Genomic DNA, 14,359 nt, shown 5'->3' with positions numbered 1-14,359 from the left:
AGTCTGTGGTTCCAAACAAATCTACAATTTACAGTATATTTATTATTAGATATTGATGTACTTGAAGGTTTTTGTCAGATTGTTCACTTTTCCATTTAAAACTACTTCCTTGACTGTTTATTGGAAGATAATTACATTTCTTGACTCCTTTCAGTGCATTAGTTTGTCATAAATACAATGCTCTTTTAAATATCAAAACTCCCCTCTTTACTAATCGCAGCCTAATTGTTGTAGTAGTATTGTAGTCGCTCCACATACAGTATCATTGTCTGCACGCTCCATATTGTCACTTCCTCTTTTTCCCTCATTTTTCTTGCAGATTATACTTTTGTCTGATCACCGTCCACAATCATACAGCTGCTCCACGCTCTGTTTAAATAAAGCTACATTCAAAACAGAGAGGGAGCGAGAGGTGAGTAATCCACAAGTCCAGACAGGATCCAGACTTGGACCACCAAAAGGGACTAGATCTCAGATAGTCCTGGTAGACACAATAACAGGAGCAAAGTTACTGGAAGGACTGGCTCTGTAAACAACTGGTACTGCGTGTGTGAATGGGAATGTTTGATTTAACTAAACAGCCAAAAACATGGGAAACATGAATAAAAAATATGATATGAGTGCTAAACCCTAAAGCCAAACCAATGTGGATGGATTCAATATCCTGGAAAAACAGCACATACCATAAAAATAAATCAAAAAGAGCTTCTTAAATGTAAAATACTTAGGCGTTATCGTTCACATAAAAGCATTTGGACACTTGCTCCGTGGCTCGTTTCTCCACTTTTCACATTGTTTTTAGCTTATGTTTGCTAGTTTCCCACAAAAAGCCTGGTTTCTATGGTAACACTAAATTAACAAACCAGAGTTCCCCTGATCTTGGACAGCAGTTTTACACGAGGTGTTAGAGGGGCCTTAAAAAGTGTTAAATTGGTCTCCAAATGGCACTGAATCTACATTTATTTATTATTTCTAAAATTGCTCGAAGACAGACGGTATCTCGCGTCATAGAAGGGGGCGTGTCTTCGCCGAATAGGAAAACAGAATCTTTTGGGAAACACAATTTTCCACCCTTTTTAGCAATTATCTGGAGGATATGAACTTATTTATCACACGTTAATAAAGTGAAGTCTAAATAGGGTCCATATGGATATTTTTCAGAGCAGTTTATTTAGTAGAAGCGAAAAAAACGTCAGTCGTAGCTAGCGCTAACTAGCGTTAGCATTAGCATGAAGCATCATGTTAGCATTCTCCGTTATTTATGTATTTATGGGCTGTTGAACCACTTTGCTCCTCACCATGTCTTTGTATCTTTATTGGGTAGAAAACAATATAAATAGTTCAGCATTTTGTAATAATTAGAGAACGCTTTTTTTCTCCAAATTGTTTACCCCCTCAACTGTTTTCAAATATGACCATATAAGGGAGATGCCGTCTGTATCTGTGGGAGGAAACACATTCCACTGCAGGTTTTGCTGGAATTCTGCACATTTTCGGTGAGTTTTACACACATTTTTGCTCAAACGTTGCCTGTTGTACTCAATTTGCTCAATATCTAAATTTCCCTTCATTCCTGTTTGATGATTGTTTGCAAAGCTTAAGGCGAGACGCTGCAGGTGAATAGGGATTTTTTAAATTTTATTTCAAGATATCAGTTTGAACCTTGTGACCTATTAAGATTTGGGTAAAGCTGAACTGGAGAAAATGCGCTCGGTTAAGGCAGGGGGTAAAGAGGTTAAAATGGCATTCACTGGATACTACCATCACTACGTCTACAACAAAAGATACAACTTACAACTTAAATGATTTGTGCACAGAAACATTTGAGGCTATAGTGGATTGTAAAGCCTGTTTCGACCTCAACAATCCTGCACCGCAAACCACCGTCACCGCACGCTCAAATGTAAAAGCCGCACATAATGGACAGTGGTGAGAAATGCAGAAGGATGACCAACAACGCTGACTAACATTGAAAACATTTCCTCCTCTCACACACACACACACACACACACACACACACACAAACCACTCTTTTCCCAAACCACTGTGTAACCACTAAACCACTCTTAGACAAACGCTTTACGGCGGTCAAATAATATGGTTAAGAGAGAGAAATCGCCATAGGGAACCAGATCGCAAGATAAAATAGGAGTCGTTGCAGAATTACACCCCTACATGTTTGCAGTACAATCGCTAAAACTTAAAATGTCTAAATGTTCCTCCAGATACTGACGGTTTTACTTTAGTAGTGACCGATCTTTACAGTTACATTTGTCAAAAGCCGCGCTCGTGAGTACACACTCCTGCGTGCTGCTTTAAATAGATAAGTACCACATTTGCCTAAAGTATTGCAGTGACCGTGAGTCCGTTAAACAGTGCAGCCCCTTCCAATAATGCAGGACGAGGAAGTAACGACCGAATACTGTTTTTATTCATGAGGACTTCCCCAAATTAGGCGGAACACTTCTCAACAAGGACCAGAGGACTGCTGTACGTTAAATGGACAAAAACACAGCAGTTGGAGCAGCAGTAGTAGTAGTAGTAGTAGTAGTAGTAGTAGTAGTAGTAGTAGTCCAGTGTCTGCGTACATTGGTGTTTGAATGAGAGTGAATGGGTGAGTGGTTCCTTACTGTAAAGTGCTTTGGGCCTGATAAAGGTAGAAAAGCACATATAAGTTGAGTCTATTTACCATTTTAGTAGTAGTAGTAGTAGTAGTAGTAGTAGTAGTAGTAGTCTTAATCTCGCCTTCTTCACTGCTGCTGCTAATACATCTACAGTACAGTACTACTTCCATTAAAGGGAGACGATGCTGGGAAAACTACTTTTAGCTCTTGATTTAACATTGTCGGCACGGCAACAGTTCAAAATAGTTTGCCTTCATCTATGTCACTTCCTGTCAGTGTCTCATAAGGAAGTAAAACTATAAACATCACCAAAAATGGTCAAACTAAAGAAAACTGGGTACAATCTTCAGCAAATATAATCTTAAATATAATTGTGTTTAATATGTTTTATCAAAAATTGTGTCTAATGTGTCAACTTTATATTAAATATATCAACAAAATACAACATCAATTTAAACCCTGTCGCTGAAAACAACTGCCCACATTTTCACACATAAAACGCCTTATTTTTGTCAGTAATCTACAGTAAAGGTGTCAAATATTTAAATTGATATTTCTAAATGCATTTTTTTAATGATTTCAGCTGCAGTGTCTTGCCTTAATACTGCTTCTCTTGTTACCACTACTTTTTCCATTGACAGTAATTCTGCGGCTGTTACTACAACTACTTCAACAACTACTACTCCAGGTTCTGCTCGTCCAGCTTCGGCATGTACCTCTCCCGCTGCGTCCGACGAATCTCAGGTCGTTAAACCTCGCCACTTGTCCCTTGATGGCCGCCGTGGCGTTCCTGAGCTCCGCGGAGTAGTTTTCGTCGTTCCCCGCCATCACGGTCACGAGGGTCCCGTCCGGAATGTCCCCCAGCGCGATCACCTAAGCAGAAACACCCGTTCATGTAAATACCTCATAATTACTGTACAAAAACGGTGAAATTGTGTTTTGATCTCGCCTTTGTCTGTGTGAATTCTCCGTTCTAAGTGTCGCCCATAGATGGTGTAATGCATCTTGCTGTGTTATAGCGGATGTTGACGCATAAAAGCCGATAGATCGATGCATTTTGTGGCTAAAAGCTGCTTTCTCTCAAGTGCCTTTGGTCTGAAAGTGCAGCAGAAGTGTCCATAACCACAGCATCAGATAAAGCAGATCCACCAATTAACGCGTCCACAACTCGCTTCGCCCTGAATGGAACCACCGCGGTCGACGTTTGTGAGCTGATGTTCAGGATACAGATCAGGCTCTATGCAAATTCTTGCAAAAAGAGACATTCGTGCCCTGTGTGTGCACGTACAGCCTTTTTATCCTCGGTAAACTTGCACATATATTGTTGGGATTGTTGGGAAAAGTATCGCAATATCAGCAATGTCCATATGGCAAAATCACTAAAGTCTTCATCCGACTGAGATCAACACATTTTCTGCAAACTCAGCCTAAAACAGAAACTGCATGGAACTTGTAAATGTGCAAAACTTCATTGTTACCCTTGTGTTGCTCTGGATTTTGTGTTTCTGAGTCTTGTTTTGACATAATCTGCGATAACATCATCTTTGTTTACCATTTTGAAATGGTTTAGTAAAATATCTCAATAATACTGTAGCATTATATTTTGATATGATGCTTAAACGTTACTTGGTTCACGATACCAATACCTGGATGATGCTTTTTTCCATCTTGATCCAGAAAACAGAACAATAATATAAATAACCTCTTATCCACTTGCTGAACTGAACATTTTCTCCAGTTTGGCTTTACCCAAATCTAAAGGCTTTAAACAAAAAAAAAAGCATCAAAATAGCGACGAAAACAAGGATGGAAACGGCATTAAAAAAAACGACAAAAACATGACAAAAAAATTGAAAACGTGCTTGGTTCAGGTGGTGGGTAAGAGGTTGTTTATGTTCTTGTTCTGTTTTCTGGTTCAAGATGACAAATATTTATGTAGGTGTCGACAAAAAGTATCACTCAGGTATTGAAATGTGTTAAATTTGATCAACACGCATCAAAACTTCGCCTCTGGAGATATCATATTGTTGTCGGTAGCTGCTTTCGATACTAATTAGGATGTTAGGAATGCAATAGGATTGTGTGAAAGGACGTAGACCCAAACTAGGGAATAAAACAAGTAAATATTTAACCTGAAAGAATATCAATCTGGTTTTGTGCCTTTAAAGGATTCTCCAATCTGAATGTCGGAAACAAGTGGTCGCTTCCATCTACCTTCACAAACCCGCAACATTTATGATGCATGTTTCTTTTTCGTACAAGTTGATTTGGTTACAAACATAATCCGCAAACATGCTAAAGCTGCAAGAGCAAAGTTCATTTTCTGTCTACTCTCAGGCCTGGGTTATTTAAGTATTCTCACAAGAGCTTGAGTTAAAACAGAAAGAATATATCACTCTATTTACCTTGCGCTTTTGTCGACGCTTTGTTTTGTGTTTGGTAGCTAATGTTGGAGCCACAGCTGCCCTGGGCTTGACTGACGGACGCAAGACTGCCACTCTACCACCACTGAACCAGTAAATAATAATTTTACATCCAATATTACTACTGCTACTACTAATACAGAGAATTTTGCTACTACAGTTGTCGATGTTACAGTTATAAGAATGAGTGTGTGGGGTCTAGTATTTAGAAATCATTGAAGTATTGTGGAAAATCGCTTGAGTGAAACTGTCTTGCAGATTTTGTCATAACTGCACAAAGCTTCGGTGTGTGTGATCCCAGGGAGAGAAGAGCGTACTTTGAACGCGATGGGCAGTGTCTTGTTGCACCTCCAGTGAGTGGGCAGAACGGAGCAGAGGAAGTTGGGGCTGTCGGTCTTCACCAGCTCGCCCGAGTGGTCCGAGAGCACCTGCGAAACGACACGGAACAACTATGGTAAGTCAAGAATATATAAAACTGTGAAGCTGAAGAGCACGATGTGGTTTTGTGTGGAGTTTCTAGACACGTATTTCTGTTGAGTTTATCTGTTTTTGCACAAAGATTTCAATCAGTTTCTTAGAAATAAATGAAAGCATGAATCTATCTGTAGCTTGAGAGAGTTTGCCTATAGGACTGGGTACCTTTAGTCAATACTAGTATGGTATCAAAAAAAGTTTAGGTACTACTGGTATTGAAAACATGAAAGTATCGAAAGCTGGTAAGTTTTTTATGCAGTTGGTCCAGGGACTGCATTAATGGAAGTGACTTGGTTGTTTCAACTCAAATAAATGATTTTCTCCCCCTGATTTCTTCCCAATTTTTAAAAAAGATTTTCCTTTTTTTCCATTTTTTTTGCCCCATTTCCCCCAATTTTTTTTTAACATGTTTTTTCTTATTTTTACCCCAAATTTTCTTGTGTTCCCAATTTTTCCTTATTTTTTATTACCAATATTTTGTCCAATTTCCCCCAATTTATTCCCAATTTTTTGGCACAATTTCTCCCAATTTCTTGACATTGGAGTTGAACCCGATATTGTAAATGTGAAGATCTCCCACACATTATAGTTCTGTTTTCTGGTTTTAAATGACACATATTTAGGTATCGGAAAAGTATCACTCAGATAACAGTATCATAAAGTATTGTGAAAGTACTGGTACTGAAAAGATATTTATGGTACCCAGCCCTAAGTTTGAGAGTAAAAGTAACAATAGCAGAAGTAGAAGCAGTTGTAGAAATTATTATCCAAAAATGAAATTAAAAGTAGACCTCACATTATCACTCGAATTATGAATGAAAAGAAGCGACTCATTTGACTTCATCTTGACTAAAATTTGCCGTCAAAGTGAACACTGGTGGTATAGATGTAACAGTAGTAGCAGTAATAGTAGTAGTAGTACCTGCAGTACTCCTCGGCCGGCCATGCTGTACTTGGACACTTGTGCGTTCCCGGCCCCAGGCTCCTGCGCGCCGAGGGGCAGGGCTTCGGTCATCTTCCCCCCGGAGGAGAGCGTCGTGGAGGGGGGAGTGTAGCGGCGCCCGGGGGCTGGGTCTGCAGGCGAGGAGCAACCACGGCATCAGGTTAATTTCACGCACAAACGGGATATTTGTGGTTCCTTCAATGTCAAATATAATGCAGTTTTCTTGATTTTTAACGGGACTTCAGCTTATGTAAGGTACGGGAAACGTGACGCAATATTTACTGTGAATTACTGTGACTGATGGGGGGGAAAGTCAGCCAATTTAACCTCTTAAACCAAGCATAATTTCTCCAGTTTGGCTCTACTCAAATCTAAAAGCTTCTTGAAAAATAGCAACAAAAATGAGACGTAAACGAGGATGAAAATGCAACAGAAAGTGACGAAAAAATGGTAAAAATGTGGCAACTTATCATAACTTTTTTGTCGCTTTTATGACGTGTTTTTGCCTCTTTTTATCGTGTTTTCGTTGTTGTTTTTTTACGTGTTTTTGTTGCATTTCCCCCACTTTTTTCATGTGTTATTGTTGCCTTTTCATCCTCGTTTTCGTTGCTATCTTGACCCTTTCTTCCCGAGACGCTTTCAGATTTGGGTAGAGCCAAACTGGAGAACATGTGCTCGGTTCAGACGGGGTTGAGAGGTGAATATACGTCTCGTCATTATGGTATTTATGGAGAAAATGCCTCACTTTACTTTACTAATGCATTACAAGAAGTGATGACACACGCTCCACTCACAGTCGGATGAATACCAGCGCGAGAAGTCATCAACGCAGCCTCGTCTTACAGGAAAAATAGTACTTTTACTCAGTCTAGATTGGTCAAATTTGCCCCATTCTCGACTTTATTAATTCGATAGGAAAGAATTTTAGTGTGTCTGCAATGTCATATTATAGCTCACGTTTAATCAAGTGGATTTTTGTCTGTAAAAAGTGGTTTATCTTTGCCTTTTTGCATTAAATCAAAATGATAAATTTCACCACTGCTTTATAACATTTTACAATCCTCCAGCAATAGAAAACATTTAATTAAAGGCTATTCAGAATGATGATAGATGAAATTCCTTGGGCTCCTCTGCTTGGAAAACACACAGACCATAAACATTACAACTTATATTTGAATCTTGTGAAAAATATGAATCCTCATAAAGATTGTTGATAAAATGTATAGCTTTGAAGCAATAAGAAGTGGCTGTTTTTTTCTTCTTCTTCTCTACGTCGTGTGAGTTTTCCCGTCTCGGCCGTCGCTGTCAAAGAGCCAAGCCACAATTGCAGCCACATGCCTCGCTGGTTAACCAAAGCCCAACCTGGGTCTAACCGACTTTTAGGGAAGTTTTAATGCGAAATCCCTCCCACTTTTTACAGAGAAACCGCAAATAAAGGAAGTGGAGGTTAGAGCCACCACAGCAGCACAATGCAGCAGCACTTAAGGCTGTTTTTTTTTTTTTGCAGGTTTCATACGAGCAAAAGTTGACGCGGGTAAACCTGAGAGAAGCCGGACGTCACGTGTTATTTCACTCGATTAAAACACTGACAAAAGAGATGAAAGCTTATTTATCAGCAAGGGGGGAAATAGACATTGATGTGAATGTAGACATGAAATTGAGAAGGTTGTATCTGTAAAACGATGCTTTGTAAAAGTCTCCAGGGCTAATTATTTAGTTTTTCTCAATGCATAACAAATATTTACAATTACAGAACAAACCATATTACTATAGATGGAATTCTTATTGACTGTCTTATGATGCTGCAACTGCTCAATGACAGGATGTAATTTAGATTGTGCCAAAGCACTGAACGCGGCGGTCTGGGATTGCGAGACAATGTCTATTTCTTTTACAAAAGGGACTATTTTGTTTTGCCTAATTACACATATTCCTTCTGCTGATATTGGCCGTAACAAACCAATCATTTGTGCGTGGATTCGTGACATCGTGTCATATGGTGCGACATTAGGAATAGAGGGGAAGAAAAGGCAAAGTTGTGTATGGTATATCATAGGAAAACTGTCAAAGAAGAAATAAAGAAAGCTCTCATCTATCGGATCCAGGATTTTTATGAAGTTTTCAGAAGCAATGACAAAAATAATCAAAAATAATCAAACTTTTTTTTTTTTTTTTACATATAAATATAACATACTTTGCAAAATGGACTGCATAAAATATACTAACTTGTGCTTCATTCGTAAAGGAAAATAATGCTATTTCAAAGATTAATGATAAAGTATTATGATGCATTCACTGATTTTGATGGAAAGATTTTTACTGTAAAATCTTACCGTCGAACCATATGACAATGTTTAGTGATTGACTGAATTGTGAGCGAAAATATCAAGCATGCATACTTATTTGAATACTTAGAAGTCTGCACAACCCAAATTTATATATTTTCGAAAAACAAAAAACGACTTTCCTACACGCGCGTTTAAGTTGGCATCGTTCCGTGCGTAAAAGCCATTTTACGCATTCAGCCGCACCAGTTAACAGCGCCGTTTTGACATGCTTTATCCAGATATATTTTACACAAATTAAAAGTAATCAATGAAATATGATGATGGTAGTTTGAGTTGTGAGATGTTGTACCGTATTTCGTGTCCCATAGAAACACCATTTGTGCGTCAGGCTGCGCGAGCCTCCCGTGTCCCGCGTCTCGCTCGAATAAAAGTCGCCCAATCTGTTCCTTCGGCTTCACGTCGCCTTCTCGCGCGCTCTTCTCGTTTTACGTCCAGCAATATCACTTCAAACGGGGATGCTGCGGCGGTCCAGCTCGACTTTTACGCGTGTCGAAATTATCCTTCACGCTTTGTGCGGAGTTTCCTCGTACGTCCAAACACGGAAAAGCAACGCGAAACAACAGGGAAACTATCGTAAAAATCACTTAAAAATCAACTTCCATGTCCCGAGCCTCGCAGATACAGCAGCGTTCGCTTTGGGTCCTCTCTCCGCGCTTTAGTGGCTCTAAACGCGGTGTGACACAGAGACAGCCCTTTACCGGCACTGTTTTGCATCAGGAGCGTGTCATCCAGCGGCTCCGGCCAATCACAAGGCTCTGCGCTGAGCGAACAGGCACAGAGACGGACCAATCAGAGCCACGTCCGCGCGGGAGGAGGCGGGGTTTAGCGCAGAACGGGGAGAAAGAGGAAGAAAAGTGTCCGCAAACTAGGGGGAAATTAAGTTGGAGATTTGCAAACGTGGCTTTTTGTGGCTGAATTTGATGTTTACAAACAGTATTGAATGGGAAAGTAGCCACGTAGTCTTCAACTCATGGATGTATTTGGAAGTGTTTTGAAAGATTATTCCATTTTGAGGTTTAATTCACAAAAAAGGATGTCTGTTTTGATCATTAGGGGTTGGCTTTTTTAAGTTATTTGTCCAAAAAAGTGCAGAGAGATGCTGATGTACATGTAAAAGGCCTGGTTTGTAATTAGACCAATAGGGGGCAGTAATGAACTGACCCACAGCTCATCGATGGAGCACAGACTCCACAACATTGCAATTAAAATTTAAAAAGTTAGTTTTGTTTAACCTGTTTACCCCCACCTTAACTGAGCGCATTTCCTCCAGTTCAGCTTTACCCAAATCAAAAGGAAGACATTTTTTTGGTCACTTTTTCATCACTCTTTAGTCATATTTTTATCGCTTTTTTTCCATTGTGGTATTGCTGCTTTTTTGTCACTTTTTTGATGCGTTTTCATCCTCGTTTTCGTCTCTATTTTGGCACTTTTTTCCAAGTATCTTTTAGATTTGGGTAAAGCTGATCCAGAGAGAATGCGCTCGGTTCACGTGGGGGTTAAGAGGTTAAACATGTGATTTAACTGTCACTTAATAGACAACAGTGGGATGCTCTTTCACATAATATCCCAATTAAACTGTTCCTATTGCTTTGTTTATTAGCTCAAATAACTAAGAAACAGTTTGTCTTTATGGAGCTAAATAAAGCTCGATGAAATACCGCTGTCATTTGAAACCCAGGAATAAAAACATGTGAATAAAAATCTCAAATGGACAGTGGAAACCTCTCCTGCGGGACACACTCACAGCGGCGAGAGATGAGAGGGAGAAAGCGGCGGGTAGGATTTCACTGGGGAAGCTTTTCCTCCTCCGAGCGTCCGAAACACGAGTCGGGGCCCTGTCACGCGACCGATAATCAATAACCGCTATCAGTTATCAATATTATAGAGCGCGTGTGATCGGCCCGGGCTCCGACAGAAACGTGAGACCTCGCTCCAAAATGTAGGGGGTCAATGGGCGTCAAAGTAATAGGCTTCGGCGGTTTGGCGGTCGGATTCAGAGGGCGATAAGTTGGAAAGAGATGGGACTGTGGCCGCGGAGGATTGAGAGCGACATATTTCACGTTTGATTTCACGGTCAAACACAAGCAGCCATTTTTGTAGTTTTTTTGGGGGGGCTGGATCGATTATTAACCATTTTTCTTTCCAGAATTTGGTCGACTTTTCTATCTTGTGCTCGTCAATTCCCTGCATATACGTTAACAAAACAGTCCTTTCAATCCAAATACATTACAATGGTGTTTTAGTGACAAAGCTGCCGAAATAGAACTACTAATTTGCACTAATTTGCATATTCTTCAGCATTTTACATTTTAGGAAAAACAAAAACCCAGTAATGAGTTTGATTTAAAAAGTCTGTAGCTTTGAAAATGTACAAATCTCTTAAAAAATTTTAATCTAATAATCTGGCTCAGTTTAAGCTCTGAACCTCTTAACCCTCGCCTTAACCGACCAGTTTGGCTTTACCCAAATGTAAAATGTTCTTGAATAAAGTGTCAAAAACGAGACAAAATAATGGTGAAAATGCAACACTAAAAGAGCGACAAAAGAGAGATGAAAAAGTGACAAAGAAGTGACAAAAAGGTGACACAAAAGAAACAAAAGAGTGACAAAAGATGGACAAAAGAGCAAAAAAACAAAAACAAAAGAGTGACAAAAAAGAAGCAGAAGAGCAACGAAAAAGTGACAAAACAGCAACAAAAGAGCGACAAAAAGGTGACAGAAGAGCAACACAAAAACAATGGGAAAAAAGTAAAACAATTGGCGGCAACAACGCGAGGAAAAAGATCTGTTCAGATCAATTTTGTAGCTTTCAAATGAGGCGTTACACTGGCCTAGAGGCTGCACGCTCCAAGTTTTTAGATTTGGGTAAAGCTGAACTGGAGAAAATTGGTTAAGGTGGAGGGTGAGAGGTTAATGATCAGCCAATCCAAGGCATATTTACAATGTCATTTTTGGGTTTTTTCAATTGAAATTATAAACTGCATTGCACATTTTAGCCAACATTGAAGGTTTGATACATGAAATAGAAAATAATACAAATAAAGAAGAAAACCTTATTATTATTTAGTCTACATTCAAAAGCTGTGTAATATATACTACATACCAAACAGCGAGTTCCCATTCCTGCCTTTCCTCATCAGATACATGGCCCAGGAGAGGGGCGCGGGGCTGGAGAACTGCCCAGGATTCATGCTCCGATCCCGGGTAACTTTCTGCCGTCTCCTGCACGGTCAATCCTCCGACAACGGCAGCCAGTTTTCTTTTTTTTTTTTTCTTAAGCCGAGTCCAAATCCCCAAACACTTAAGCGCGGCCGGTGTTTCCTCGCTCCTTTTATACCCCTCTCCTGCGCCCTGTCCCGTCGTGAGTGCGTTAGGTAAAGTGGGTGAAGCGAAGGGCCCAGTGAAGCTGAAGGGAAAGCCCCGATTCAGAAGCTTAGCCCTTGGGGGGACGCCGCGCTCTCTCTGCCCCGGGGCGACTTCACACTCCTCTTATCCGCTCCTCAAAAATGATTCAAAATTTAAAACGTCTCTCCCTGAACTTATTCACAAACAGAGGTGGACAGAAGCCTTAATGTGTACTCAAACTTCAAAGTATATTGTACTCAAGTGGGAGTAAAAAGAAGTACTTGGTGATTGTGTTAATTAAAGACGGAGTTGTGACTTGTCATCACTTTTCGCCAGCTCGTCTCCATGGAGATGCTTTGTTATAAGCATTGGCATATCACGTTTTTGTCAAATTGTTTGCCACATTTCTATCGCTTTTTGTCACTTTTTTGTTGCTCTTTTCTTGTTACGTTTTCATCGCTTTTTGGTCACTTTTTAATCACTGTTTGGTTACCTTTCTCTTGCTCTTTTGTTGCTCTTTTCTTGTTGCGTTTTCATCGCTTTTTGGTCACTTTTTCCTCACTGTTTGATCACCTTTCTCTTGCTGTTTTGTTGCTCTTTTCTTGTTATGTTTTCATCTCTTTATGGTAACTTTTTCCTCACTGGTCACCTTTCTATTGCTCTTTTGTTGCTCTTTTCTTGTTATGTTTTCATCTCTTTTTGGTCACTTTTTCCTTACTGGTCACCTTTCTCTTGCTCTTTTGTTGCTCTTTTCTTGTTACGTTTTCATCGCTTTTTGGTCACTTTTTCCTCACTGTTTGGTCACCTTTCTCTTGCTCTTTTGTTGCTCTTTTCTTGTTATGTTTTCATCACTTCTATTGCTCTTTTGTTGCTCTTTTGTGGCTTTTTTGTTGCATTTTCTTCACACATTTTTGTCATAAGGTGCTGGTGCAGAGTGATGCCGCAGGACGATGGAGGAAGATGGATTGATGGACAAAAGTTGCTCTTGTGATGTAGCTTCAAAAGATCCACGGCCACACTTAATTTTCCACTACCTTGATACATTGTGCCTGACTAAATTTGATTTTAAGTCATGCACAGAGTCAATTTTAATGAAGAAATGTTGGGCAGAAGAGTTATTTGATTTTTTTAAGCTACTGACAGACACTGACATAGATAAAGGTAAAGGTCCAGAGCAGTTTGACTCATTTCCCATTGACATAACATGGTCGGCATGGCAACAAAATGGTTTGCCTCTATCTATGTCACTTCCTGTCGGTGTCCAATCAGGAAGTGAAACTATAAACATCACAAAAATGGTCACACTAATGAAAGCGCGGTGCAAACTTTATCAAAATCTTAAATATAATTGTGTTAACTATGTTTTAGCAAATATATTGTGTTTAATGTGTCATGCACCTTAATCGCAAGAAGCCACAATATAGCACAAAATGTCTTCCATCTGACTGAGATCAACACGTTTTTTGCACTCAAACTCACTTAAACAAAAAGTGCACGGGACATATAAATGCACAGAAGTTCAGTTTTAGTTCTACTTCTCTTAATTTAGCCTTCCTGTGATCTACATCTGTCATCGCTTTTTTGGGCATACTGTATGACTTCAAAATTATGCAAATGATACTGTAAAATGGGACATACTTTCAAAACGTTTAAAAAGCACCCAAATACATAGTCACAATAAGTTATTTATCAAATCCAAACGATCCATGAAGTTGTCCTATGATGAAGTCTTCCCTTCTGTCCCCAAACTCCCTCATTGACCCGCCTCTCTCCCATAGGGTTTGCCGTGAGTGTGGAGTATTGATCCTCCGGGCGGGTGCTGTCCCAGGCCTGAAGGGGGCTCCTGGCTCCTGCCCCCGGGACACTGAGGGGACAGAGGGGACACACCTTCCGGCTCGGGCTCTGGCTCTGGCTCTGGGTGAGTTCAAGTCATTCAGCATTCACAGTTTTACTCGTCACAATTAGGAAATCATGGATGGGAATAATTTATGTTGTATAATTTCCTCTGAAAACAACAAAAATCAGTCTCCAAAAGGATTTGTCTTAATAAAACCTGTTAAACCAGCCTATAAAGGGTTGAATTCGAATGTTCGGCCAAATCTGCTTCGAAAACACAACGTTGTCCATCTTCCCCGGTCCAAAAATCCGGCGACCACAGCCCCACATTGTATTTCCCACACTCGTCGCGTCCTTCCCTCTCTT

General features: G+C 39.9%; 2 protein-coding genes across 4 annotated transcripts in view; one reads left to right on the top strand and one right to left on the bottom strand.

The window, feature by feature from the left end:
- Window positions 1–14,359, top strand: part of tgds (TDP-glucose 4,6-dehydratase) — a 305,863-nt gene that overhangs the window by 80,721 nt on the left and 210,783 nt on the right. The gene's annotated exons all lie outside the window — the stretch shown is intronic.
- The window catches only part of runx1 (RUNX family transcription factor 1), a 36,730-nt gene that overhangs the window by 7,810 nt on the left and 14,561 nt on the right, over window positions 1–14,359 (bottom strand). The window contains exons 1-4 of one of the 2 annotated variants that reach the window (XM_079582047.1): window positions 9,102–9,462; window positions 6,444–6,595; window positions 5,365–5,475; window positions 3,341–3,497 (exon numbers count right to left, since the gene is read on the bottom strand). In XM_079582047.1, the coding sequence (XP_079438173.1) occupies window positions 3,341–3,497; window positions 5,365–5,475; window positions 6,444–6,595; window positions 9,102–9,129 (448 nt within the window). In that variant the 5' untranslated portion in view covers window positions 9,130–9,462. Of the gene's footprint in view, window positions 1–3,340; window positions 3,498–5,364; window positions 5,476–6,443; window positions 6,596–9,101; window positions 9,463–14,359 lie in introns of those variants that run through there. The other variant, XM_079582046.1, reaches the window with a different exon arrangement.

This window comes from Gobius niger (genome assembly GCF_951799975.1).
Source record: "Gobius niger genome assembly, chromosome: 23".
NCBI classification, from domain to species: domain Eukaryota; kingdom Metazoa; phylum Chordata; class Actinopteri; order Gobiiformes; family Gobiidae; genus Gobius; species Gobius niger.
Note: the sequence above shows the minus strand (reverse complement) of the source record. Positions and strands in the feature narration are given on the sequence as shown.